Here is a 25,714-nt window from a genome sequence, read left to right as displayed (position 1 = left end):
AGCTTAACAAATAAAATGTTTTAATTAAATTGAGGGCAAATTAACGAAATTATGATTTACCTGGCTCTAATATCATGTCAAATCACAATTTACCCTAAAAACAGAAGTTGATATTTTATCAGAATTTCTCAAGACCCATCTCTCCCATTATTTTCTTTAAATTTCTACGAATTTGTTTAGAGATAAAAAGAAAGAGAAAGGTTATACACACTCTTAATCCTATACTTTTACACGTGACATTCAAAATTATTATTAAATTTTAGATCAATCACTATTAATTTTAAATTTAATAGTGATTTTGGCCATGAATTTTTTTTTTGTTTTTTGTTTTATCAGTTATATATGTATATTAAAAAAGCAATAGATTAAAAAAGGGAAAGAAAAAAAAAAGGTCAAACAAAAATAATATGAGATGTTTGAAGAGGACAAGTGATGGTAGCTCATGGTGGACAGCACAAAAGGGAATGATCTGAGAGAACCTCCATCGTAGGGCCGGAGACAGACTGACAGAGTACGTACCAACCTAAACCAGGTTGGGTTAAGTTGTGATCAGTGATCACCCACATGAGTTTATGACCGTTAAAAAAGTCCAATAGTCAAATACGTGACAAAAGCACAAGGTTGCTCAGTTCCCCAGATCACTCGCTCGCCCCCATTATTTATATAGTATAGTATATAATCTTTACTACAAAGTATACATATTAATTAAATAAACTATTATTTCACCACGTTAAAAACATATAAGGATCAGATACAGACGCCCACCTCCACTATCCACCGTCACTCTCGTTTTGTTGTCTAGAAATCTCCAGTACCCCCAACCCAACGTCTCTCTCTCTCTCTCTCTCTCTCTCTTCTCTCGTATACACATAGCTTTCTTGATCTCAAGCTCCACCAACTCCCCCCATTAAGGAGTTTTCATCAATCATGGCTGTTCTAGTCTATCTGGTGCTTTTCTTGGCCCTCACTGGCCATTCAAGTAAGCTACCAGCTCATGGATTTTTGTGTGTTTTTTTTTTTTTTTCTTTTTCTTTCCCAACCTTTGATGTAAAGCTTTTGGGTCATCATGACTCATGGTTTTCTGAGATGGGTAATTTTTAATTTTTTCTGTTCTCTTTTTTCTCCCATAGCTGCTAGTTATTGCTTCTGCAAAGATGGGTTGAGTGATCAAGCCCTTCAGAAGGCGCTGGATTATGCTTGCGGAGCTGGAGCGGACTGTTCCCCGATCAGTCAAAGTGGCTCCTGCTACCAACCCAACACTGTAAAGAATCACTGCGACTATGCTGTAAACAGCTATTACCAGAGGAAGAACCAAGCTCAGGGAAGTTGTGATTTCGCTGGCACTGCCTCCGTTAGCCAAACTGCCCCTAGTAAGTCTTTTCACCTCTGCAATCCTCTAAAATTCATTCATCCAAACAAAAACAAAAAAAAAAAAAAACAAAAAACATTTACTGATTTCTATCTTCGTTTTTTTTGGGTGATTTACAGCCGTTGCTTCTGCTAGCTGTGTTTATCCTGCAAGTCCCGGGTATGTTTCTTATTCTCACCTCCTATCTTGAATCTGTTACCTGTATGTGCTGCTTTTGAGTGAGTGGTTTGGATCTTTTCCCACTGTTTGTGGCTTAAAGGTTGTTGGGTTTCATTCTTCTTTTTTCGTGTAGATTCTTCATACTGATGAAATTATTCTGCTGTGAAAACCCAGTTCCCTGCTCTTTGTTTTGTGCTTTTCTTTTAGCCCTTTAGTTTAGGTAAAGTGTCACTTTCTCCACTTTGATTTTGTAAACCCAGAGTCATAATTAACATCTAAATGGTAGCTATGATGTTGATTTTGCTTGCAAAAGCAATGGCAGCTTGCATTATAGCACTTAATTTTTCAAGGTGTGTTCATAATTTTCTTGGCAATAGATCTTAGCACATAGATTCACATCTTTCACTACAGCCGATCTGTCATGATGTTGATATTTCATAAGTTCCTTTGTCCTGTTCTTCCCCAGATCTCAGCCTCCCATCTGTATTCTGCATGTTATACAGCATATTTTTTAGGTATTTTGAGTTAACATCCTTGTTGTTTTCCTGTATTCAGCCAAGCAGGAACAAGCACCTCCACCAACACAAGCACAACTCCTCCAAGCACCACTACTCCCACAACTGGTACTCCCACAACCGGAACTCCCACAACCGGAACTCCAACCACAACCTCATTCATCCCCCCTCCCCCGGGCTTTATCGCCGGAATTAGTCCCACCGGAACCACCAGCACCACCGGCATCAACGACGGGAGTGCAGGTGTTGCTCTCTCCAGAGGCACTGGCATGTTCTTCTCTCTTGCTCTGACCTTGTGCTCACTCTTGCTGTGGGGCTGATTAAGGTAAAAAAAAAAAAAAATAGTTAATAGAGGAGGTATAATTTAGTGGGGTTGATGTGTGGATTAGATGTCACCACGTCAGGAGGGGTAGGCTTGTAATTTTCATTGGGTGCCCCACTAAGATTTTTTTTTTGTTTTTTTTCCTCTCTTGTATTCCTCTATGTTAAAAAAAAAAAGCTGGGAATTTGATTCCTTTTTGAGTGGTGACACGACTGCTATTTGTATTGGGGTAGAGAGCCTGATCTCTTCTTTTTAGAGTTTTTCCTTTTTGTTGTATATCTAGAGAGGTAGTATTTTTTTACTAGTACCCCATTTACCTTACGTAATTTCTTTTGGCCTAGTAGTAAAACTAAGTAAATCAGTGCTTTTGTCATTGTGAATGTCTACAATTCGAACACGTTTCTTGCACTTCTTTTTTTGACAATTTGGGTCACCGGTAAAGGTGCGTACGACTGAAGATTTGACATTATTATTATGATGGTTTAACCTGGAGGCTAGAAAGAGATCTACCTTCTGAGCCATTCATTTAATGGTAGGCCAAGTGTCAAAACCACCGCAGAATAATTGAGTTTGACGTGCGTTGGCCATCTCATGAGTCATGATGAAGTGATTCTCCTGCAACTTTGAGGTACAGTTGTAAACAATCCACCAACCATTGAGATATTGTCAGAAACCAACCACAAGCTCTAAAATCTGACATGACATGATAACGAGTGCTTTTTTCTACCAAAACCCTTAAAAGGAATCAGTAACAAGGAAGGAATGACTTGAAGCGTGAATCCAATCCTTCACATGCAGAAGTATCGCATCCATATCCATTGCTTTCTATAGCAGTATCAAAAAGGTTAACAAAAATTGCCTTTCAATGAGTTTCTTTGCAAGAAAAAGTTTCAATATGAGTCCTTTTCAGTCTTCAAAAGCGCGCTTAACCATTGTTCATGAACATGGATGATGAGTCTTGACCAGTTTTTCTACACAGGATGATAAAGTATATTTAAATGACGGGCAGCATCTATATCTATTGCAAATAACATAAAGCTGGATTGTAACCTTCAAGTAGGATGGATGGAATGCAAAATTGTTATCGTTTCTGCATTTACAATGCCCCCTTAAATAAATTGATGGGAGGATTACATTACCAAACCACATGAATGGGGTGAACAACCAGCTTTATATCATTTAAGCAGAGATTAGAGAGTGGACCTTCAATATTAGGGAACACATTCAATCTCTTTATAACAATCTTCTTGCGCATGTTCCAAAATCAATCTGGCAACTGCGTTTGGCTTTTCCACATGAGGGATGTGGCCACAATCTGGTATTTGTCGTATAATTGCATTTGGCAGTTCACAGTGCAGTCTCTGCATAAGAACCAAGCAAGCCAGTTAATCCAACAGAATCAACAAATGGTCATAAGGCGGAATATTCAATTCTTGGAAGGTCAAATAGATTAGAAAAATTGTCACGGGCAAGATCTCTCTTTGGGATGCGTTCAAACAAACTTGTTTTTGAGCATGTTTTACGAGCTATAATGGATAGAACGTGGCTATATTTGTTTACATTTTTGTTTTTTGTTTTCTTTCTAAGATAAATATATTAATAAACAATTCAAAACAGAAAACACTTTTCAAAACGCAAAAACAGTTTTTACCTTTATGTCACATCATAACACTTTTTCAAACAAAAAACAAAAAACAAAAAACACCCCCTAAAACATATTAACAAACATCTCTTAGATTTTGCAAATGATCTAGTCAAGCACATTAACACATTAACGCATTAACAAGCATTGATGATATGCAAGCATTGTATACTTTATATCCATAAAAATTTACTAACCACTGCAAGTTTGTTGCTAATGATCTGGTCATCCTCACCCCATATGATAAGTGTCTTTTGCTTTACCTGTAAAACAAAATTGAAGTAGCATTTTAAGAAAGAAGAACTTTTCGGCATTCACCTGAGATATCTACATTATCATAAAAGAAAGAAAAAGGGGAAAATCTATTTTACCCTCCCTAAAGTTTCAGAAGTTTTTCAATTTGAACCTCAAAGTTTAAAAATTGGCAATGTACCCTCCTAATGTTTAAAAAATTTTCAATTTAAACCTTCTGTTACTAATTTCCGTTAAATTAGACAAAATTTTTTAAAAAAAGCCTGAGATTAATTATGTAATTTTAGAAATTTTCGTCCGGTTTGATGGAAATTAGTAACGGAAGGTTTAAATTGAAAATTTTTAAAACATTAGGGGGGTATATTGCCAATTTTTAAACTTTGAGGTTCAAATTAAAAAATTCCTAAAACTTCAGGGGAGGTAAAATAGATTTTTTCCAAAGAAAAAAAAAAGGGCCAAAACTAGAACATGGCTCGAAGGTATATGCTAGTAAATCTTCATCTGGCACTTATGTCACCTTCATTCCCACACAGTACTAAAGGAAAACACCTGACAGGATCCATTCTCTCTCTCTCTCTCTCTCTCTCACACACACACATATAAAGAGCAACAATGATGCAAGGAAAGCAAGTGATTTGTCATAAATCCATGCTCTTACCAAACTGTTGTCAATGAAATTTATTAAAGCCATTAAACATTCCTACAAAATGTACAAAAACTGCCATATTTTGAGGAACATCCCTCAAACAAGGTATTACTTTGTTAACAAATTTTAAAGGAACATGAGATTCAAAAAAGTGGTTGAGAAGAAGCAGCATGAAATTAATAAGCGTGATAAAAAATTAAAAAAAAAATAAAAAATAAAAAATAAAAAATAAAAAAATAAAAAATAAAAAAGGGCAAGAGTTGCATCTGCCAATCAAATTTCCATGTTGGAGATCATACTGAAGTTTATGCAAGGCTTTACTTACCATCTTTCAAACCATCAGAAAGTTACGATGATCTTGCATATTAAGAGAATTTATAAAAACCCATCATAATGGGCTTTCTCGATTTTTTTTTAGTTGTATAGTATGCTGTTTTTTTTTTTTTTTTTGTTTCCCAATAAATAATTAGTTAAGCCTTTTCAGTGCATTCTGAAAGAAGCAGCAAACTTATTTAACAAGGGGTGAAAAAAATAGCTTGTTTCGCACATTTAGCATTAAATGCCTAAAAATCAATTAAGGATATATGTTGCTGAACACAATGTGCCCCAAGACCACATCAAATGTTTTCTTTCGTATGCACCATAGATACCAGTTGATATGCAAATTGTATTGGTTCACCTTCTAAGTGTTCTTCCTACTCCATCATCCTATAACAAGAGCACCTCCTTTCTATATGCAGAACTGAAGGACATTTTAACAATTGTTAACTTAAAAGGCAAAACAAATTGGCATATACCTGTTCTATCTGACCACGAACATTATAACCCCCGCTAATCATAAAATTCACAGCTGCATCTGCCCACCAAGGCAATAGACAATGCAAGCGGCCCACCTAGACAAAGATATAACAACAAAAGAACATCATCAGAATTGAAGTTCACAACTGCAGCATCCCATACATTTTGGAATATATTGTTAAGAAAATATAGTGATTCCAAAATTCACTCACTTTTCATTCATACTAGTGTATTTATAGGAGTAAATACAATGTTCTAGAATTATGACACCTCACACTAGGACACCTAATAGAGACACCTCACAACCTTCTAAAATAGGGACACTTGTCGCTTTCTCTCTAACATATATGATATAGTAACAAAAATGATATTGAACTATTTCTTTTTCCACTTTCAATTAAAACTAGTACTTTCTTTGAGAGGAAATACTCACATTAGCCCAATCTAAGCTGGTACTAAATGAGATGTCAGTGAAGGCCAACAAATTTACATATAAGCGCAGTGGGATGCTCTTCAATAAATATACCTGATCCAAAAAAGTGTGGGTCATGCCATTAAACGCAATATCAATGAGAAGATAAGAATGGGTTATCGTCATATCATCCACTTTTGGTCACCAGAAAAGAAGGGGAAAAGTCTGTTAGATCTTGCTAAAAATCTCCTTATCATCACAAACAGTAAAGGGAGCACAACCAATAGTTCCTATCGTGTTTCTTTGAATTGGTGCAGAATAAAAGGGAATCACACCAAGCGTAGACCAAAACAAGAATATATCTTCTGTATGAATTCATCAATAATATTGATATTCAATAGTTAATTCTGAGATATTTTCACATGTAGTTGAAAATGTTATTGCAGATTTTTTTTGATAAGTAAATGTTATTGCAGATTATAAGAGGTATTCATGAATAACGATGCAAAATGTTAGGTTGCTAAGGCAATTGTAAGGCTGCTCTTCCTCTCTCTAATTAGTGCTGGTAGATCCAGAAAGCAAAGGGCAACAGCTGTAAATGTGGTTGGAAATCTAGAAATATCTTAGAATCGAGGTAACAACTCACTATCAAGTGAAATTTTCAATTTTTTTGTAAACATATACTTAGACCTCAGAAACTGAAAGTTTCAATTTTTTTGTACCAAGTAAATTTTCCTTCAGCTCAATAAACCAGAACAGCACAATTCAAAACTTACATCTGATTTCAATTATTTGAGAATTTTTCATCCTTTTTCTCAAGCCTCATGGTAAAACCTGAAGCATTAGTTCTTTATTAATGTCAATTACAATTATGAATCAAGTATACAAATTTATATATAAAAAAACAAATACAGGTCCATGTTAACAGCCAAACACCAGCATCATGATCAAGAACTATAACCAAAAGGATTGATGCTGACTAAGCACTCATTGAGAGGATGTTGAGATGGATAGTGGCAACAGAGAAAAATATATTAAGAAGGTTAGGTCATGTACAAAAAAGACCAAATGCTGCAGAGAGGAATGATACAATTCAATTGAAGACATTACCGAGAAAGGAAAACTTGAAGTAAAACAATAAAACATAAATTAGGGCTTAGGCAATGAGCAAAGACAATGCAACTTGTATGAGGTGGTGCCCTTCAATAAAGTTTGATAACAGAAATAATTTACAATTGATGGTAGTCTGGATGTTAGGTTCTATGGGACAACTTACCCCAGCATATGCTGCGACTCTTGGTAAATTTGCTAGATTTCCTGTGCCTTCTGCATACACACTTGCGTCAATTAAAACCAGCTTTTCAACCTGGAAAAAAGTTGAACTAGAAACAATGATTTTTCATAAATGTTAAGAGGCAACAATTGTAACAACTTTTTACTAAAGTATAACTTGTATCTTCTCACAAAATGAATTGATGGTGCATAATCATAGGCTCAACGCCTCAACTATTTAATTTACTCACAGCTTCCGGATGGTAGACTGCAAAGTCAATTGCAACAGCAGCACCAAGGCTTGGTCCAACCAAAATCATCGGCCTTTTGATGTATGACTTCCATAGCTGTTGTCGAGACAAGACAAATCCAACACAATGGATGAAAACTCCTTAGTATCATTCATATCGACAATAGGTTCTTTCTGCCAATGACTATATAAATACCCACGAAACTCAAATATACAATTGAATGATTGATTGTTGCTTTTGTTAGATAGTTCACTAACATGGGTAAATTGAATCCGAGCTTTATAACAGCGGTACAAAAACTTAGCCCACGACATGTTTATACGGAAATGGAAATAAAAGCTGTCAAAATTTGTCATTTAATGTTATTTCCCTGTTTCTGTAATTTTTTGAAACTTCCATCATAAAATAAATCTTAGCGGTAAAATTTCTTCATACACAAGCCAAGGATAAAAGAACCCATGAAACCTGATAAAAATGTTCGCGCTTGGATGCCACATCACACGGTGGAAGCCTTTCTGGCACACATGCAAAAGAAGAAAAAGAAATGAAGAAACAAGAAAAGAGCAACAAGATAAAAAAGAGAAGCAGATAAACGAACCCAGATCAGAGAAACCCCAACCAAGAATGTCTACAGCCCAAGCCTCTATACCAGCCTCTTCGAGCAACGGGTACGTATACCTCCATTCTAAACAGGAGCTGAATAATAAGATGTAGCGAACTCCAAAACACAAACAGAACCAACAATATCTCTCAACAAACAGTAATCCTTAAAAAACACCTGTCGAAACCATGCAGAAGAACCACCGGACTTGTCTTGCTCTTTGTCAACGGCCTCACGCAACTACTCATTATACAACCCTCCGAGAAGCTGACCTGCGAATTTTGGCAAGCACATTGTATTCAATACGATATCTAGCACAGTCTTACAGGGTAGGGGACTGAGAGTTACAGTTACAGGCAGTCTCTCAATCCTGGAGGCGAGCTTACGAGCGGATGGGTCTTTGATATTTTCGACTTCTTTGGGGAGGAAGGGAGGGAACCCAGCGCCAGCGCACAAGATTCCGAAACGCCTTGGCGCGCTGCTCTTCGAGGGCATTGGTGGTTGTGCGGGGCTGGCTGTGAGGGCGAGCATCTTCTTGTCACCCGCGGAGTGAGGTTAGCATCGGCGAGCCCCCCAACCCAACCCAACTCAACTGCAGTTGCGGTTGCTCTGCTCTGCTCTGTCTATCCGTTTCAAGTCGAAGACGAAGCAGAGTGTGGTGTGGAGCGTCTTATTGAATTCAACTCACTCACGCGATTTCTTGGCGCGTCTTTTAACCTTTTGTCTTTCTATCACGGATTCGACTTGTTGGGGCGACAACAAAAGTCATGTTGAAGATCGCCCCAAATGTATATTTTGAAGCCCATCGTTTGGGCCTCAAATTCGTTAGTGTAGCCCATTGCGGTCGTTCACACTGTTCCTTCGTGAATGGACGACTCAGATTGAACCATGTCAATTTTTAAAGAAAATTAAAATAAAAAGCAAAAGAAAGTAAAGGGATTGCCGGGCCACCTCTTGCGGTCGATCACAGTTTTATTTTTTAGGGTATGTTCAGGTGTGTATTTGAGGGGTCTAAAAGCGTTTAACACTCAAAAAGTTCATTTGAAGAAAAAAATATTTGTTTGGTAAAAAAAAATTGAAAGCGCTTTTAAAAATCTAAAAAATGACCAAAACGCATTTTTTATTTTTTGTCAAAAAAAAAAACACTTATTAACTTAAAAATACTGTATTTTTCAAACACAATCACAAACATGTTATTAAAATAAAGAGAGTAATAATAGCTTAAATGTGCATGGTTTATTATATTATTTGTCGGAACTTGTTTTGGAAGCCTAATTGTGAAATTGTTCCATAACTAATATCGAGTGTAAAATGATGTATTAATGCAATAAACTATTTTTTTAAGAAGTGAAAAATACAGAAAAAAACGTACAAGTAATATGTCTTGCATTGGAGGCAGGTGTTGAATTATGGTGGAGAAGGGACACATTTTTGTTCTCATTTGTACTGATTCATTCGTGTCTCATCAACAAGAGAGTTGTTCCATTAAACACAAGGAAAACAAACCAAAGTGAGGACCAAACATGTCTGCCAGCTACAGCCTAGAGCAGAGCTCCTGCTAATCTGCTACAAAAAGAAAGAAACAAAAAAAAAAACGTACACACACAGCAGGAACAAGCTGAAGATTCATGGGGTAGCACAGAGCTGCAGAGAAACAAAACAAATTGAAATTGAGAGAGAGAGAGAACAAATTTTCAGCGAAAAAAAGGGAAGCAAAATGTTGACCAGTAGGTCCAGCACTGTGTAGGTGACGCAAAGAAGAAAGAAGACCAGACAAAATTTAAACACAAAAAGAAAGCAAGACTCCTTTGTCTGATTCTTCTGCAGCACCACATGGGCCAGCTTCGGCCAGCAATTAGATCATAGCTGAACCCAGGACACTCTCATTCTCATAAAAAAATAAAAAATAAAAATTGATCTTTAATTCTTTTGCAACCATTAATTATTAAGAGTCGTGATTTACTTGACACCGGCGTGCGTTATATTATTATTATTATTGTTTAAATATTATTTTAATAATATTTTATAATATTATAATACCGGTGTGTACACTGTTCATGCACGCCGATCTCCAGTAAATTACTACTCAATTATTAATAGGCTTCATAGATCTTAATGGTAACCTAAACAAAGGATGGAAATGAAAATGAGGAAATGATTTAAGTCTATGAAAGTAAAGAAGTGATATAAATTTCAAGGGAGTCCATAATAAATCTTAAATTGGATTATATCATATACTAACCCAAAGTCTAAAGTAAGGAAATTTCAGTTGTTTGCGGCTCTTATTTTGGATCTTATTTGGAGGTGCAAGAATCTCTTAATTCATGATGGTTTACAGCCCTTACCGAGCAAAGCCATTTATCAAATCTCCTGTAGCTTCAACTGTCACCTTGCGGCTTGGTGTGAGCTTGCTCTTCCTTCCTTGCGGGTGCCTTTGGCGGTAGGTTGGACCAAAGTTACTAAGGGCTCTTTTTCTGTAGCGACTGCTGTGGTTAGTGATGAGAGGGGTACCATTGGTGGAGCTCCACGCAAAAGCTTCATTCTTCATATGCCTTGCAACCTTATTGTCTATTCCTTTGGCAGCTTCCTTGGGTTGCATCTATCACTCTTTGGAAGGAGATGCTATTTTAGTGGTTCTAGACTTTAACAACCATATTTTCTTTTCTTTTTGGAACTTTACTAATTGTATTGCTAATATTAGTGTAGTTTTATCTTCCTTTCAAAGCTAGAATGCTTCGAAAGTATATCGTAGTGCCAAATTTCGTGCACATGCTTTAGTTAAAAAGGCCGTTTTCCATATTATTTTTTGAAGTATTTTCACAAAATCCCATATTCTCTCTCCATCCAGATGATAAAAGGAAAATATCCTCTCCTATAACCCTTTTTCATTATTCAATTAAAAAAAAAAAAAAAACGTTTAAGCTCACACAAAACCCATTGGATTCCCTTGTTAACCTTTTGCTAATTATTTATAATCTAATATTAAAAAGGAAAAAAAAAAAAAAAAATTATCCATGAGCATTCCCTCATGTTAAAACGATAGAGAAAAATGTAGTGGATTGTAATCTGTAATAATAATAAACCATATGTGAAAATGGCTTTTTAACGAACTCTTGAGGATTAGAACTAGTGTTGGCCTAGAAGGAACAAATAAAAAACAAAATTCGGTCAACAAATAACAGAAAAAAAAAAAGTCGGTCAACTATATCTACATGTACCGTACAGTAGACGAAGCTGGAAACTGAACAGAAATGAAATACGAAGCTGAAAAGTAATTTGCTTTTTCCAACTTTACCCCGTCAATTCACAGTGCTTTACTCGAAGGTTCTCGTTCTCTTCGTTGCCTCAACCAGGGAAACAGCTAAGAACTCACTATTGTATTGCTCGGAAAAAAAAAAAAAAAATAGGGAAAAACACTAAATATTATAATTTTATTGATGGTTAAGAAATCAATTGTAATCAAATCCAGCGCCTTAGTACTTTCTCCTATGAAGTACTAACTATGATATCTGACTTTATCAAATTACTATCTTATGATAAAAAACTCTATTTCATCAGTCAAAAGAATTAAAATTGACGATCAATGATTATGTGCAAGTTATGTGCTATTTTAAATTTTTTTCTTTTCCTTTTACTCTCACTTCAAACAAATAAAGTTAATATGTTTAGGAGGGTATAAGCGTCATTTTTTCGGTCTGAAGTGAGGATAAAAGTAGAAAAAAAAATTTAAAATGGTACAGGACTTGCACATGACCGTTGACCGTCAATTTTAACCCTTTTGACTAACGAAAAGAGATTTTTTTATCATAAGATAATAGTTTGATGAAGTTATGAGTCTTAAAATTCATAAAAGAAAAATGCCAAAACTGGGCAAAAGGTAATTACCACAATATTGTAACAACATCTACGGATACTCTTCTCAATATTCTTTTCCTAGCAACCAAGCATACTATCAAAGAAGAATCACAACATGGAGCCCAGAACGATCTGACTTTGGCGCGACACGTCTGCCATCGGCCCATCGCCCTTATATAACACATTCATATCCTCTGCTCGACTACACCAAAATCCTTCTCCCCCTTTATAATTCCCGATCACACTTTTTATCTTCCACGCTAAGAAAATTCAGGAGGAAGTCCGTGAGTGAGAGCTTCGACTGTGCAAAATACTGCTATGGAGCAAGAGAGAGCCGGATCTCCATCGCCTCCCCCTCCTCATCATGGTGGCCACGCCGGCGGCGGAGATTTCTCAGCGATTCTCACAGTCCTATTCGCCTTCATTGTCATCGTGACCATGGTATAAACCTCTCGAAGATTATACTTTATCATCTTATTTTCCATCTTTGTTTAGCTTATAGCTCAATTCAATCAAGCATTAAATTGATTTTCTTTTTGCAAAATAATGTTGTTTTCACTTACTTTCATGGCAAGTCAATCGGGAAGTATGTAACTGCTTTGAGTTGCAATTACTAATTTGTCTCGATATCTTCCATTATAGAGCACAACTGTATTTCAGGATCTGTAATATGTGACTTTAATTCCTCATTTTTCGAAAAAAGAAAAAAGAAAATCCTCACTTTTCATTTTGGGATTAAAAATGTGATCATATGGAAATTCATGATTATTTCCAGTTTTTGTTTTCCTATTTGCTGTGTGGACTTGCATTAATGCGAGACAGGTTTAAAAGACATTAATATTTCAAAATATCTGGTTTTAACATCTAGCGAAAAATGCTTCAACAGTTCTTTTTAACCTTGTGTTGAAATATCTGGTTCTGACGTCTATTTTCATTTAAATATTAATATTTCTGAATGCAAGGGGCATGATTGATGAACATCATGTCGCCAAGTACACACTTGGGATCGCAGCATTATGCTTGAAATTTTTACTTCTTGGTTATTGGCAGAAGGTATATCTTCAAAACTATGTAGTTAACGTGTTTGGACGAGAGTAGTGTTAGGATGGATGACCTCCTGGGAAGTCCTTGTCTTGCGCCCATCGAACAAAATTTGTGTTACACTTTTATTCATCCAAAAAAGAGAAGTGCTTTAGTGTTTTCTTTATGGGATGATTATGTAATTTGCTTGAAGAAATGCAAGTTTGATTAAAATTTTAGAAGTTGAATCTTATACACTGGAATAAGCAGTTATATTCACTTATCTGAGTTCAAAAATCTATGACATAGAATTGCTTATCAAAAAAATAAATAAAAAATGTATGACATGGAATTATAAAATTTGCAGGTAGTGATTCCATCATCAACAACCTTAAAGAATAGCTTGTCTGTTGTGCACCAAGTCCCAGAGGGCCATGTTGGGGTATACTGGAGAGGAGGCGCCCTTCTGAATACGATTACAGATCCAGGTTTGACTATGGTCCTCTTTATGATTTGCATTCAGTAGTTGCTCTCTTTAGAACTTTATGGAATCCCGCACGTACTTACTTTGAATTTTCAGGTTTTCATCTAAAGATGCCATTGATAACCCACTATGAACCTGTTCAAGTGGTTCTTCAGACGGATCAGGTAGATTTTTGAATGAAGATTGAGTATTTCATCCTACCAGTATAATGCCTAATTTTGTCCTGTGTGTTCAATTGCAGGTGAGAGATATTCCTTGTGGTACTAAAGGTGGTGTCATGATCAACTTTGAAAAGATAGAGGTAGAGCTATGAGATATTGCTCTTTAGTAACATTACAATTTTACAAGCAGTCTAGGTTTGATGTTTTGAGTTTATATATTGATTAAAATGCCCTTTTCAGGTTGTTAACCGTCTTCGTAAGGATTATGTGTATGATACACTGCTGAACTATGGAGTGCACTATGACAACACATGGATATATGACAAGATTCATCATGAGATCAACCAGTTCTGCAGTTCCCACTCTCTTCAGCAAGTCTATATTGATGTGTTTGATCAAGTATGGTTACTAAACAAAATATACCCTTTAAAGCTATTGATGACAATATGTTGTGACTTTTATTTAACTTTATAGTATATGAATTCTTCCCGGTGCTGTTAAAAGTAGTATCCTTTATCCTCCATATGTAGGTGTTGAGTTGCCAGCATTATTACGAGGCTCGCCATAATTATACTTCTTTATATAGTTGTGGAACATCATGGTACCATGCACTTGTGTGTTATATAATGTTTGTGGTGTAAATGTTTCCTTTATAGTTTATTAAATCCTTATCTATTTATTTGTTTGATGTTATATTGACAAAGCATTTAACTCTTGCAGATTGATGAAAAGATGAAAGATGCTCTCCAGGGTGACTGCACACGTTATGCTCCAGGTATTGAAATTATCAGTGTGCGTGTTACAAAGCCTACTATCCCAGAGAGCATAAGACGCAATTTTGAACAGATGGAAGAGGAGCGTACTAAGGTACACTTTCATTTTCCTTAATATATGAGAAGGTCCTTTTACTTTCGTTTATTTTCCATATATATATATATGTGTGTGTGTGTGTGTGTGTATCATGTATGTACACACAAACACATCTCTATATATAGTATAAATACCAAATTAAATGTGGTTTTAGCAGATCTTTATGATTTCAAATTATTGCTGAAAATTGAATTCACTCTTTAAACAAGTTAATATTACAAGCTCTCTTTCTTATGCCCCATATACTGTACATGCATGCATTTGCATCCAAACCCAGTCACCTATCCACAAATTGGGTACTTTATTGTATAATAAGTCTTCAAAGTTAATAGAGTGCATCATTCTATGCTTTGTGTTGATGTTGCTGTGTTAGGTCTTAATTGCTATTGAGAGACAAAGAGTAGTTGAGAAAGAGGCAGAGACAAAAAAGAAAATGGCTATCAGTGAAGCTGAGAAGAATGCAAATGTCAGTAAGATCATTATGGAACAGAAGTTGACTGAAAAGGAAAGTACCAGAAAGCAGCAAGAAATTGAGAACCAAATCTACATGGCTCGGGAAAAGAGTCTGGCGGATGCCGATTTCTACCGGTGAAATTTTCATTTTCGTTTTGGTTGAAAAGATATATATGAACATTATTTTATAGAAATGACTGATGGTATTGCTTTTTCTACTTTTCTAGTGTAATGAAGGAAGCTGAAGCAAACAAGTTGAAGCTTACTCCGGAATTTCTTGAGCTTAAATTCATCGACGCCATTGCTGATAATACAAAAATCTTCTTTGGGGAAAAGGTCTGATATCTCTCTCTCTCTCTCTCTCTCTCTCTCTCTCTCTCTCTCTCTCCCTCTCCCTCTCCCTCTCCCTCTCCCTCTCCCTCTCTCTGCTGTGCGCTGGTGTGCATGAGCATGTGCTGTGTATGTGTTCAAGCTTTACTTAGTAGCTCTTCCTTCCAGGTACCTAATATGGTTTTGGATCAGAGGCTGCTTGGGAACTTCCTGAAACAGGTGCCTGTGGACCTGTCAAGAGAGGCGTCTAAGGAGGGGAATTTTGAATCTTAAGTATAGATCTTCACTTCTATCAACATGATGCAATGATTATAATAGATACTGTTAGAAATAGGTCACACAAGTAGTGAAAATGAAAACATTTATAATAAAGTTGCTTCAGTTAAATTTTGTTTTGTTTGAACCATCTTTTCCCGGCTAGTTTTTCACTCCTGATGTAATAAAAAATCATGTCTAGTTTCTGGTATGTATACAAGCTAGAAACATTTTGCAGGTTGACGTTCAATCTTTTGCCCCCAGATTCTATTAGCATCTAGCTCGATTTATTATTATTATTATTATTATTATTTTAAGTCGAAGATAAATTTATTAAAAATAAAAACTTTATTCATTATGATGTACTGAATTAGTGATATTTTTAGGAAAATTGTCATATAAGGTTTTGAGTTTTAGCATGTGACAAATAAGGGTCGGGTTTTTAATTTTGATAATGAAAGGTTTTGAATTTTTGCCTTGGGACAAGTTTATAAATTTAGTTGTCAATTTTTATTTTTTTATTTTTGTTAAGAGGAGATATCAGTTGTCATTTTGTTCACGTTAGACTAATAAAAATATGTCATGCGTATACAGATTATTCACGCCACTATCATGTGCAACTATGCCAAAAAATAAATAAATACAAGAGACGTATACAGAATTTATTTATTTATTTATTTTTATTACTTTTTAGGCATAATTGCTAATGGTGACATGAATATAGGTACACATGTCATGTTTTTATTGGTCTGACGTTGACAAAATGACGGCTCACAGGGTTTTTTGTTAAAAATTTGACTGCTGGACTTATTTGTCACAAGATGAAATCTCATGATTTTAATTGTCAAAATTAAGAACTCCGAGCCCTAATTTGTCATGTGTATAAAAATCAGTCGTTTGTGGAACAACTTTTCTTATTTTTATATATATATTAACTTTTTCTTTCTTCATATTATAGTTATAGATGCAAGATGTATGTAGAGTCGTAGACACACATATAGATCTATGTATATATATATATATATATATATATAGCCTCACGAAGTCAAAAAACTTTTTAAAAGACATTTGTCATGTTATGTCAACACACGCATATATGCATGTTTCTTCGAAAAAAAAAAAAAAGCATATACGCATGTTCACCTGACATTCATGGCCCACTTTCAGGCTTGCAATATCATGATGGTGATACTCTTCGCTGGAATATCTCTGCATATCTGTTCCTGCTTGCCTTTTGTTTGAATTTTTTTTAACCTAGTTTTTTTTTTTTTTTTTTTTAAGTTTAAACTTTGAAAATCAACAACTCTCTAAGTTTTAAAATTCACAACAACCGAGCATGTCCTTAATTATCTATTTTTTTTATTACAAATAATATTACCTAAAATTTGATGGGTCTAGATCCCCTTGAATTATTTAAGCATTCGGGTTTCTCAAATTTCTAAATTTATCCGTCCATTATATTTAAGAGTTAAAAAAAGGCCACGTTTTTTGATCTTATTAAGAAAAGGAAACAACTCATTTTCTTCCCAAAATAAAAAAATTTTTAAAAAAACAACGCACAAATAATTCTTATTCTTCACAAAACAAAAACAGTTCATGGCACTTCTTCTTTCTCTACCTTCTTTTTTCTCATGTCAAAAAAAAAAAAAAATCCTACATTTTGCAACCTCTTATGAAAAAAATTGAATACATACGTTTGGAGATCAGAATTCTATTGAATAAATTCGAAAAAAAAAATACATTTGAAGAGCATTTTCAAGAACACACAACCTCTTATGTAGAAGAAATATTGAAAAAAAGAAAAAAAAAAGAAAATGGAAACGAGTACTACACAATCCTCTTCTTAAAAAGCAGAATATACGTATGTTTGCTTAAGTGTCGTCTAGCTTCAAATCTGGTAAGTTCTTGTTCAACTAGCCCTATGAATGATTTTGTCGTTTATTTGTGTGTTGCTTTTTTATTTTGAGAATAAAATGAGTTATTTTGTTTCCACAAAAAATGTGGCATTTTTTATTATTATTTGATTTGAGTTCAAATTCTAATCAAATCCAAACTATAATAAATATAAATAAATCTTTAGGAATCAGGGTTATTACTGAAATATTATTGATGACTGAATAATAAAAAGTTCATATCATGTCTTTGTGTAGGTTACAACTCCTAATCCTAAGTTTAATTAGAAAAATCTTCTAAAAAAAATTAAAAAATCAAATAAGGATCCCTAATTATAAGAACTTACTAATCTTTAATAGAATAGCTTATTATAAATAAAACTCCTAATTCTTCATAGATTTATCATGTCAAAAATACTCATGAAGAAGGGATATTTTTGTCTTTTACATCAATCTTTTTAATTCATAATTTGACCGCAGCTGCGGTTATTGACCGCAATTGCAAACACTGGGCCCAAAAGTACAAAGACAGGTCATCGTATGAAAACGAAACAACCTCATTATTCCCATTGGAATATGACATAAATGAACAAAAAAAGACAGGCCATCAATACATACATATATACATAAACAGAAAACATTTTGGCTTTCGTGGTTACAGACTTACTGGCTTATTTGTATTATATGACGTGGCTATTAAAATTATTTTTTTATCAAAATTTAATAAATGATTAATAAAAAATTAAATAGTGATTTTAATAGTCATATTATTTTTTAGTAAGACACAAGTAAGTCACGTAGAATTACTCAACTTACAATGAGAGTGGTTGTGCCACGGTAGTTTGGGGTCATTGAATCATTCTTTTGCGGCGGTTTAGAGTAGCCGAATCATTTATTTATTTATTGTTAGCATGATTTTAACTGTTTATTTAAAATAAGTAGTAAAAAAAAAATTTATTTATTGCACCCATTAAATACCTTAAGCCTTGCATATGATCGAAAAATACCCTCTTCACTGGGGAGTGGTTCAACCATCCTAAATCACAGTTATGTTTGCTAATGACCCAAAAAAAGTTTTCATACTATTCATCTCAAATTCAACTCTCAACATTCTTACTTTTTTTTATTACTATTTAAATAAAAAAATCAGTGTAAAACAATTTTTTTTTTTTACTTCTTGCTACAGTTTCAGGTTATTAAATAACAATGGTCAGATGCCAAACAGCCCCCACGATTTTCAGTGTCTGAACAACTCTCATTAGAACTACCCAAAGTTCCATGGATGGATAGGAATTAGCATTACTAGAGGAGTCCTGCTATGCGTAGGACAAATATTAAAAATAATAATAATTAAAAAAAAATTGTTATTTATTTATTTTTTTGGTTAAATTTTTATGAGTTAATATTTAGTTTCTAATGCCTTAAAACTTATTTTTAGATTTAAAATTAAAACTTAAGGGTGGAAGGTTAATCCTTTAGGGATGGTATCACCTAAAAGGGATTCGATCATCCTAAATTTGGTGTTAATATCTAAAATTTAATGCTAATACCTCATATTTAAATTATTCTTTAATATTTTTCTTCTTTAATTTTAAAAAATAAATAAAAGAATTAACAAAAAAAAGAAGAGAAAAGTCAGATGTCTCACGGATGTGGCAGCCGAAAATCTCTATTCTCACTGGAGAGATCATGATAAAGTAGTTTTGACAGCACGTAGCACTGCACGTAATTTGTTGGTTGTGTCGGCAACATTGGCAACTTTATTTGCAGTGAAATTCAGTAGAGTGCTGAGCTTTTATAATATTATCTTGGAGGCAAATGCCTTGCACATTGTGAATAGGGTCAAAGCGATGGGCAAAAAAATGGAGTAAAATTGGTCATATGGTAGACGAACTGTTTTCTCATATTTGCTCAGAAAATAAAAATAAAAAATAAAATAAAGCAATAATGCAATAGTTGAGATATTAGAGAATGAGTCCTACTATGCGGCTCAGACATATATTTAAAAAAAAAAAAAAAAAAAAAAATTGTTATTTTTTTTGCTAGTTAAATTTGTATGAGTTAATATTTAGTTTTGAATGCCTCAAAACTTATTTTTGGATTCAAAACTAAAATTTAAGGGTGAAAGATTAACCCTTTAAAGATGGTATTACCCAAAAGAGATTTGATCATCATAAATTTAGTGTTAATGTTTCAAATTTAGTACTAATACCTTAAATTTGATGCTAATATTTCAAATTTAAATTCCCTTTTAATATCTCTTTTCTTCAATTTTAAAAAGAAAAGAAAAAAAAAAAAAAAGTAAATTATCTGACACTTGAGACAGCCGAAAATCTCTATTCTTAGAGAATTGAACACATTAAAAAGGACGCAAACTTAACGCCCATAACTTAGTCAAAGAGGCGGTTAAATGTGTCATAAATCGAATTTGAGTTAAAGAAATTTAAAATTATATCTATGATATTGTAATCAGGAAGTAGCTTACTTGTTTGATTCTTATCTTATTAATAAAGAATGCAATCTCTTTAAAAAAAAAAAAAAAAAAAAAAACCAAAGTCATTTATATATATTTTTGGGTAAAATCCACTTAAGCTCCTCAAGCTACCACTCCAATGACAATCTACCCCTTAAACTATCACTTAGGACAATTTATCTTCCAAACTACCAAAACAATGACAATGTACCCCCAATACTAGCAAAATCACGAAATTACCCTTATAAAATTTTCAATAAGACAAAAATACTCTTAATATATATATTTTTTTATTATTTTAGTAAGGGTAATTTCGTTATTTTGTTAAAATTGAGGGGGGGTATATTGTCATTGTTTTAGTAGTTTGGAGAGTAAATTATCGCAATTGATAGTTTTAGGGATAAATTATCATTGGAGTGGTAGTTTAAGAGGGTTAAGTGAACTTTACCATATATTTTTTCTATTGTTTTGCACCATCTCAACTGTTTATTTAAAGATAAATATTATTTTTTAAGTATAAAAAAGTAAAAAATATGTATTACTCCCTATGAGGCTGTATTCTTGGAACACCCTCCCTTGTCATAATCAAACATCGCGTGCGTTGTTTACCAAAGACCATTACAGTGATAAAAAATTAAAATACAAGAGAGAGCTTAATTATTTTCACTAGCATTTGTCATTTGTCATTTTGTCAAGACATTTTTGTGCAACATTGTCAACCGGTGACATCAACTTGTTTGACTCACTAACTCAATCATATAGGACGCTATTAATGACTTTGTGGAGGGCACGTGGAAAAGCCATAGACGCAATTGCTTTGCATCCCATGGAATCCGCGTCCCAAGATTCCAACTAAGCCAGATCTTTCGAAATTTTGATTCTTTTAACTGCTGTTCATCAACATCGTATCATAACTTCCTTCTCTATATAGCCTCTTCATCCTGTCTGTCTTTCTCTATATCTGCCAGTTTTTGCATTGGGTAAAGTACACATTTCTTGTTCCTACTGTTAAGGGAATCTTTTGTAGATTTCTAACTTTTGACGAAGAATCTAAGGTTTGTAATTGTGACTGTGATGTGTGTAGGGGTCTCCGTGGCCTACTTTGGTGTCCCAGGTTGTGGGTTTTGAAAGAGTACTTTGATTGGTAGGTGAACTTCTCTCCATCTCTCTTTGCCATTTTTTAGTTACATATGAGTTAGACTGTTAGAGACACTTATGATAATTTTTCGTCTCTTATTTGCTTGAATTTGTGAGTGGTGGAGGGAAAGGGCAGTTGGGTTTCTGCGTTTTTAATTTAAGAATTAGATTTTGCTCTGAAATGGTATGACTTCTGTATACTCTCAGTTTTTCGCCACTATTACTAATAATTTGCCTATTATTCTCTTCAATATGCTCTCTGAGTTGCAGATTTTTACTCGCTTCTTTGTTGGGGGATTTTGTTTTGGTTTTCTTCTTTTCTTAAACATGAGGAGCAGTATCCAGCAGTCAAATCTTCTGAATAGTGACCTCTTCTCCCCACTTTTCCTCTGTGCTTTAAGTTGGTTAGAGTGATGTGTATGGTCTTTAGAGAATCATTCAAAGTTTTGATAGTTGACGGTTTTGTTCTTCTCTTTATAGAGGGTCCTTGCATTTCAGATTTTCTCAGCTAGCAATTTCTAATCATGTTTCATGGGTCTGGAACCATTCCAAGGCCTAATATTGCATTAATATGTATGTGGAAGGCCAGATAAAAGAGAGTAATTCATTTTGCATTTCTCCTGCAGGATTTTTCTGGTATACCTTCCTTGGTTACTCTATCAACTGAGAGGGTTATATATAAGGGGTTGAAAATGTATTTGGTAGAGAGCAAAGGAGGTGCCATTTTATGTATGCTGCTTGCCTTGTTATTCTTGGGCACATGGCCTGCTGTCATGACTCTCCTAGAAAGGCGGGGCCGTCTTCCTCAACATACTTACCTTGACTATTCGATCACAAATCTCTTGGCTGCTGTCATTATTGCCTTAACTTTTGGGGAGATAGGCAGTAAAGTGCCCAATTTTTTTACTCAACTTGCTCAGGTGAGTTCCCTATGTATATTGAAAGGTGGTGTTCTTACTGTTGTAGAGATGAAGAAGTTTTACATATGTGGTGAATACATGAAGTTGATGTATTTCTAGTATTTGGTAAAGGAGTCCTCACCAGAGATGAAATTGGAAAAGGACAATTAATTCTAATGAAAATCTAAGCATGGATCAGTAGGTACATTCTTCAATGCAAAGTGAAACAATATGGCAGACTTTCTACTATTTAGGCAAGGTTGACTCAACCCTAGTTTTCGGAGGATGTTATTGGATTGTGAAAATCCTTCTATTCCAGACTTTCTACTATTTAGGCAATTAAATCTTGCCAGTCTGATTTCTGTGCATGTTTAGTTATCAGCTCTATGACACCATTTAAATATATGTGTGATTCTGTGAATGCTGGGATGTAATGAGGAGATGATCTTTGGACATGAGAATGCCTTTGAAGTTCTTGAAGGGTGCTGAATGAAATGTCATTTGGCTGTGTTCAGTTTTGTTGCTTGGGAACAATGTCGTGTCTGCTTAAAGGGCTCAACCTAGAGTGTAGGTGGTTCATTTTGAGTAAATTAGTGCCCTATCCCATTTAAGTCCTAATTGTGTACCATTACTAATCTTAATTGTGTAGTATTTCTCAAGTACAAGTAGTTTTGAATGTTCTGAGATGATTGATACTGCGTACTTGGCCATGAATCTTGTTTCAATGGCTTTGTATCAGTTACAACTGATTCATGACTCTGCTAGGATGCTTGGTGCAGGATAATTGGCCCTCTGTTTTGTTTGCCATGGCTGGTGGAGTGGTGCTCAGCATTGGTAATCTATCTACACAGTATGCTTGGGCTTTTGTTGGTTTGTCAGTGACAGAAGTGCTCACTTCAAGCATAACTGTTGTTATAGGTCTCTCTCTCTCTCTCTCTCTCTCTCTCTCTCTACACAAACAGGCATGTGAACATGCACGTGTTCACACAAAAAAACAGGCACACACAAGGCCCTATATATGTATGCATGCAGTTCTTTTCGGATATGCATATCGAAGAACCATGAAATAAAAGCTTGGCAAGGTTGTTAGTTTTTCATTATTATCTCTGCTCTAATTGTAACAGGCACAACCATGAACTACTTTTTGGATGACAAAATCAACAAAGCTGAGATTCTTTTCCCTGGGGTTGGTTGCTTCTTGATTGCTGTTTGTCTTGCCTCTGCTGTTCACACATCCAATGCAGCTGATAATAAAGAAAAGCTCAACAGTTTGTCAAGTGATATAGCAGGAACGGAGTATGCTCCTTTCCTTCATAGTTATAAATGGAATTATGCTGATTTGGAATAAAATTTTCTTTTATTGATAATAAGTATGGCCCAATTGATTCGTATATGAGTGGATTAGGATTCTCTGAATTCATAGGGTATTCTACCAAGTAGATTTCCTCAAATCCCAACCATTGTTTTGAAATTAGATGGTTGAGATTTCTTCATATCAGCTTTTGTCACTTTTATAATACGGAAAAATGTGGTCAATATTGAGGTGATAAATGCTTCTCTTCTCTTGGTTCTTTTGGCTCTGGTTTCTTCCCTTGGAAAACACCATCAGAAAAGGAAAATGAAAAAAAATCACTATTGTTTTCTGGGTGTGAATTATTACAATTTTTGCATGATGTGGTATGTTAATGGAGTACTTGCATTAGTTGCATATGGTTGGATAAATGATAAGTATGTGCAAAACCCCATTCATGATAACCAGCAGCAAATAAAAGTATAAAGATCTAAAATTAAAAGAAGTTTCCTTTTGAAAAGCAAGTGAATTTTTTAAGGAGTGTTTTCTTTTCTGGAAATGAAATGCAGCTGTGATTTTCTTTCTTAATGCTTACCTTGATGGTTCCTTTAAATGAGTTTGTTAGGATTAGGTCGTGTTTTAGTAAAATTTCAATTGCATCAGGGATTCCTTTCTTTCTTCTTATGCAATATTTATCATATAACACTGATGCTTCTGCAAACCAAATCTTTTGACAGGGCTATGGGTGTTTCCAAGTTTAAAGAAACAACTACAAAAGATGGTAAGGAACTCTTTAGAATTTTAGTTTCCTATCTTTGGGCACCTTTCTTTTTATCAAAACTTGTAATTTTGCCTTTTTCTTACAATCTTGGACTGTCAAATAGTTGGAGCGACGGATCTTGAAAATGTAAGTGGTTCTGTAGAGAAGGCCAAATTTGGGACTGCAGGTTTCCTCATAGAACTTGAAAACAGAAGAGCAATTAAGGTTGGTGGTTTTGATTCATTAAGGATAGCATTAATCTACACTTATAGTAAACTCATTTATACATCTCCCACATGCAAATAACCAATATGGAGCAATTATACATGAGGTTATGAGCTGATAACTGCACAGAATCTCTTTACTAATCGAGTGGCCCATTTCTTTGGAATGAATTGCTCACCACTATGTTTATATGGAAAAATATATCTATGGATTTAGCGGTGCTTACAGTAGAGGGTATGATTCTGATTGCAGGTTTTTGGGAAGAACACTTTCATTGGTTTGGCCATAAGTTTCTTTGCTGGTCTCTGCTTCTCTCTTTTCTCTCCAGCATTCAATTTGGCAACAAATGATCAATGGCACACCTTAAAGGAAGGGGTTCCTCGCTTGTCTGTCTATACTGCATTTTTCTACTTCTCAGTCTCTTGTTTTGTCATCGCCATCATTCTAAACATCACCTTCCTTTACTACCCTGTACTAAATTTACCCAGATCATCTCTCAGGGCTTACCTGAGAGACTGGGATGGCCGAGGCTGGGCCCTTTTGGCCGGGATCTTGTGTGGGTTTGGGAATGGTCTTCAATTTATGGGAGGTCAAGCTGCAGGATATGCAGCAGCAGATGCTGTTCAGGTTAGTTTTATTACATATGCAACTTAGCATGTGCATACATAATGTGTCCATACAATGATGGTACTGATAATTCCTTTCTTTGGGGTGATATCAGGCTCTTCCACTTGTGAGCACCTTCTGGGGCATAGTTCTCTTTGGAGAGTATCGGAGATCATCTAGAAGAACATATGCATTGCTCATCAGCATGTTGTTTATGTTTATTGTAGCTGTTGCAGTTCTTATGGCATCATCAGGGCACCGAAAATAAGTATGCAGCTGAAAAGGTTCTGGAAATTGCACAAAGCATAAATGATATATACATATAAAAAAAAAAGATAATAAAATTGTCAAGGACAGGCATACACACACTGCTGCTTTGTTGATTGGTTGAGATGCAAATAGGCATGTCAAGAGTAAAGGCCATTCCTCATATTCGAGTGCAGAATTGTAATTAGTCACTGGTAAAAGAGGGGTGGGGGGGATAATAAGATAAACCAAAATATAAATTAAATTCTTAAATGGATCTCTGTCAGCATGCAGTGGTTGATATAGGTACTGCCAATGAATGTATTTGGAATCTTTACTTCTATGTCCTTTATAAATTTCTTTCAAGTATGTGAATTCCATAATGTTCACAGTAATATGATGACATGCATTATACATACTTTTTCTTCTTTAAATCACTTTAACTTCCATGCTCTACCTAGCAAACGTCATTCAAAAAAAGCTTCAACCTCAAGCCACTCTAGCTTTGCCAAGATGGA

General features: G+C 34.8%; 4 protein-coding genes across 7 annotated transcripts; 3 read left to right on the top strand and 1 right to left on the bottom strand.

The window, feature by feature from the left end:
* The first annotated feature begins 741 nt into the window (after positions 1–741).
* Positions 742–2,738, top strand: LOC132177217 (PLASMODESMATA CALLOSE-BINDING PROTEIN 3-like). Its single transcript, XM_059589470.1, has 4 exons — positions 742–979; positions 1,131–1,370; positions 1,489–1,528; positions 2,084–2,738. Exons 1-4 carry the CDS (start codon positions 928–930, stop codon positions 2,361–2,363), a joined length of 612 nt encoding a protein of 203 aa, XP_059445453.1. The 5' UTR covers positions 742–927; the 3' UTR covers positions 2,364–2,738.
* An 830-nt stretch (positions 2,739–3,568) lies between these two features.
* Positions 3,569–8,917, bottom strand: LOC132177216 (alpha/beta hydrolase domain-containing protein VTE7). 3 transcript variants are annotated; one of them, XM_059589468.1, is made up of 10 exons: positions 8,594–8,917; positions 8,417–8,511; positions 8,237–8,334; positions 8,104–8,153; positions 7,639–7,734; positions 7,392–7,481; positions 6,137–6,229; positions 5,703–5,798; positions 4,205–4,270; positions 3,569–3,726 (listed from the first exon to the last, which is right to left on the bottom strand). In XM_059589468.1, exons 1-10 carry the CDS (start codon positions 8,768–8,770, stop codon positions 3,577–3,579), a joined length of 1,011 nt encoding a protein of 336 aa, XP_059445451.1. In that variant the 5' UTR covers positions 8,771–8,917; the 3' UTR covers positions 3,569–3,576. The 3 variants fall into 3 exon arrangements, with proteins under 3 accessions (XP_059445451.1, XP_059445450.1, XP_059445452.1); XM_059589467.1 differs by having other exon boundaries at positions 8,588–8,916; XM_059589469.1 differs by having other exon boundaries at positions 8,258–8,334; positions 8,588–8,916.
* A 3,389-nt stretch (positions 8,918–12,306) lies between these two features.
* LOC132178514 (uncharacterized) lies at positions 12,307–15,917 on the top strand. The gene is made up of 9 exons (XM_059590945.1): positions 12,307–12,535; positions 13,482–13,602; positions 13,695–13,762; positions 13,840–13,899; positions 14,000–14,158; positions 14,480–14,626; positions 15,003–15,217; positions 15,310–15,418; positions 15,581–15,917. The coding sequence occupies exons 1-9, from the start codon at positions 12,413–12,415 to the stop codon at positions 15,683–15,685; spliced, it is 1,107 nt and encodes a 368-aa protein (XP_059446928.1). The 5' UTR covers positions 12,307–12,412; the 3' UTR covers positions 15,686–15,917.
* Positions 15,918–20,831: 4,914 nt separating this feature from the next.
* On the top strand, positions 20,832–25,537 carry LOC132179833 (ureide permease 1-like). Of its 2 annotated transcripts, XM_059592619.1 has the most exons (9): positions 20,832–21,012; positions 21,117–21,176; positions 21,796–22,089; positions 22,848–22,986; positions 23,193–23,364; positions 24,097–24,140; positions 24,244–24,344; positions 24,597–24,971; positions 25,066–25,537. In XM_059592619.1, the coding sequence occupies exons 3-9, from the start codon at positions 21,862–21,864 to the stop codon at positions 25,216–25,218; spliced, it is 1,212 nt and encodes a 403-aa protein (XP_059448602.1). In that variant the 5' UTR covers positions 20,832–21,012; positions 21,117–21,176; positions 21,796–21,861; the 3' UTR covers positions 25,219–25,537. The 2 variants fall into 2 exon arrangements, with proteins under 2 accessions (XP_059448602.1, XP_059448600.1); XM_059592617.1 differs by lacking the exons at positions 20,832–21,012; positions 21,117–21,176 and adding an exon at positions 21,312–21,353.
* The last annotated feature ends 177 nt before the right edge of the window (positions 25,538–25,714 follow it).

This window comes from Corylus avellana, chromosome ca4, assembly GCF_901000735.1.
Source record: "Corylus avellana chromosome ca4, CavTom2PMs-1.0".
Classification (NCBI taxonomy): domain Eukaryota; kingdom Viridiplantae; phylum Streptophyta; class Magnoliopsida; order Fagales; family Betulaceae; genus Corylus; species Corylus avellana.
This window is presented reverse-complemented; position numbering and strand designations above follow the sequence as displayed.

Excerpts from the sequence above, each read along its gene's own strand:
- LOC132177217 (XM_059589470.1), top strand. The coding sequence starts at position 928 with ATGGCTGTTCTAGTCTATCTGGTGCTTTTCTTGGCCCTCACTGGCCAT. Across the intron at positions 980-1,130 it reads GGCCCTCACTGGCCATTCAA|CTGCTAGTTATTGCTTCTGC; the intron begins GTAAGCTACCAG and ends TTTCTCCCATAG. Across the intron at positions 1,529-2,083 it reads GTTTATCCTGCAAGTCCCGG|CCAAGCAGGAACAAGCACCT; the intron begins GTATGTTTCTTA and ends TCCTGTATTCAG.
- LOC132177216 (XM_059589467.1), bottom strand. The coding sequence starts at position 8,770 with ATGCTCGCCCTCACAGCCAGCCCCGCACAACCACCAATGCCCTCGAAG. Across the intron at positions 8,335-8,416 it reads CTTCTGCATGGTTTCGACAG|CTCCTGTTTAGAATGGAGGT; the intron begins GTGTTTTTTAAG and ends CTTATTATTCAG. Across the intron at positions 6,230-7,391 it reads GAGTCGCAGCATATGCTGGG|GTATATTTATTGAAGAGCAT; the intron begins GTAAGTTGTCCC and ends TTTTTGGATCAG.
- LOC132178514 (XM_059590945.1), top strand. The coding sequence starts at position 12,413 with ATGGAGCAAGAGAGAGCCGGATCTCCATCGCCTCCCCCTCCTCATCAT. Across the intron at positions 13,900-13,999 it reads TCAACTTTGAAAAGATAGAG|GTTGTTAACCGTCTTCGTAA; the intron begins GTAGAGCTATGA and ends TGCCCTTTTCAG. Across the intron at positions 14,159-14,479 it reads ATATTGATGTGTTTGATCAA|ATTGATGAAAAGATGAAAGA; the intron begins GTATGGTTACTA and ends TAACTCTTGCAG.
- LOC132179833 (XM_059592617.1), top strand. Across the intron at positions 22,090-22,847 it reads TTTTTACTCAACTTGCTCAG|GATAATTGGCCCTCTGTTTT; the intron begins GTGAGTTCCCTA and ends TGCTTGGTGCAG. Across the intron at positions 24,345-24,596 it reads AAAACAGAAGAGCAATTAAG|GTTTTTGGGAAGAACACTTT; the intron begins GTTGGTGGTTTT and ends TTCTGATTGCAG.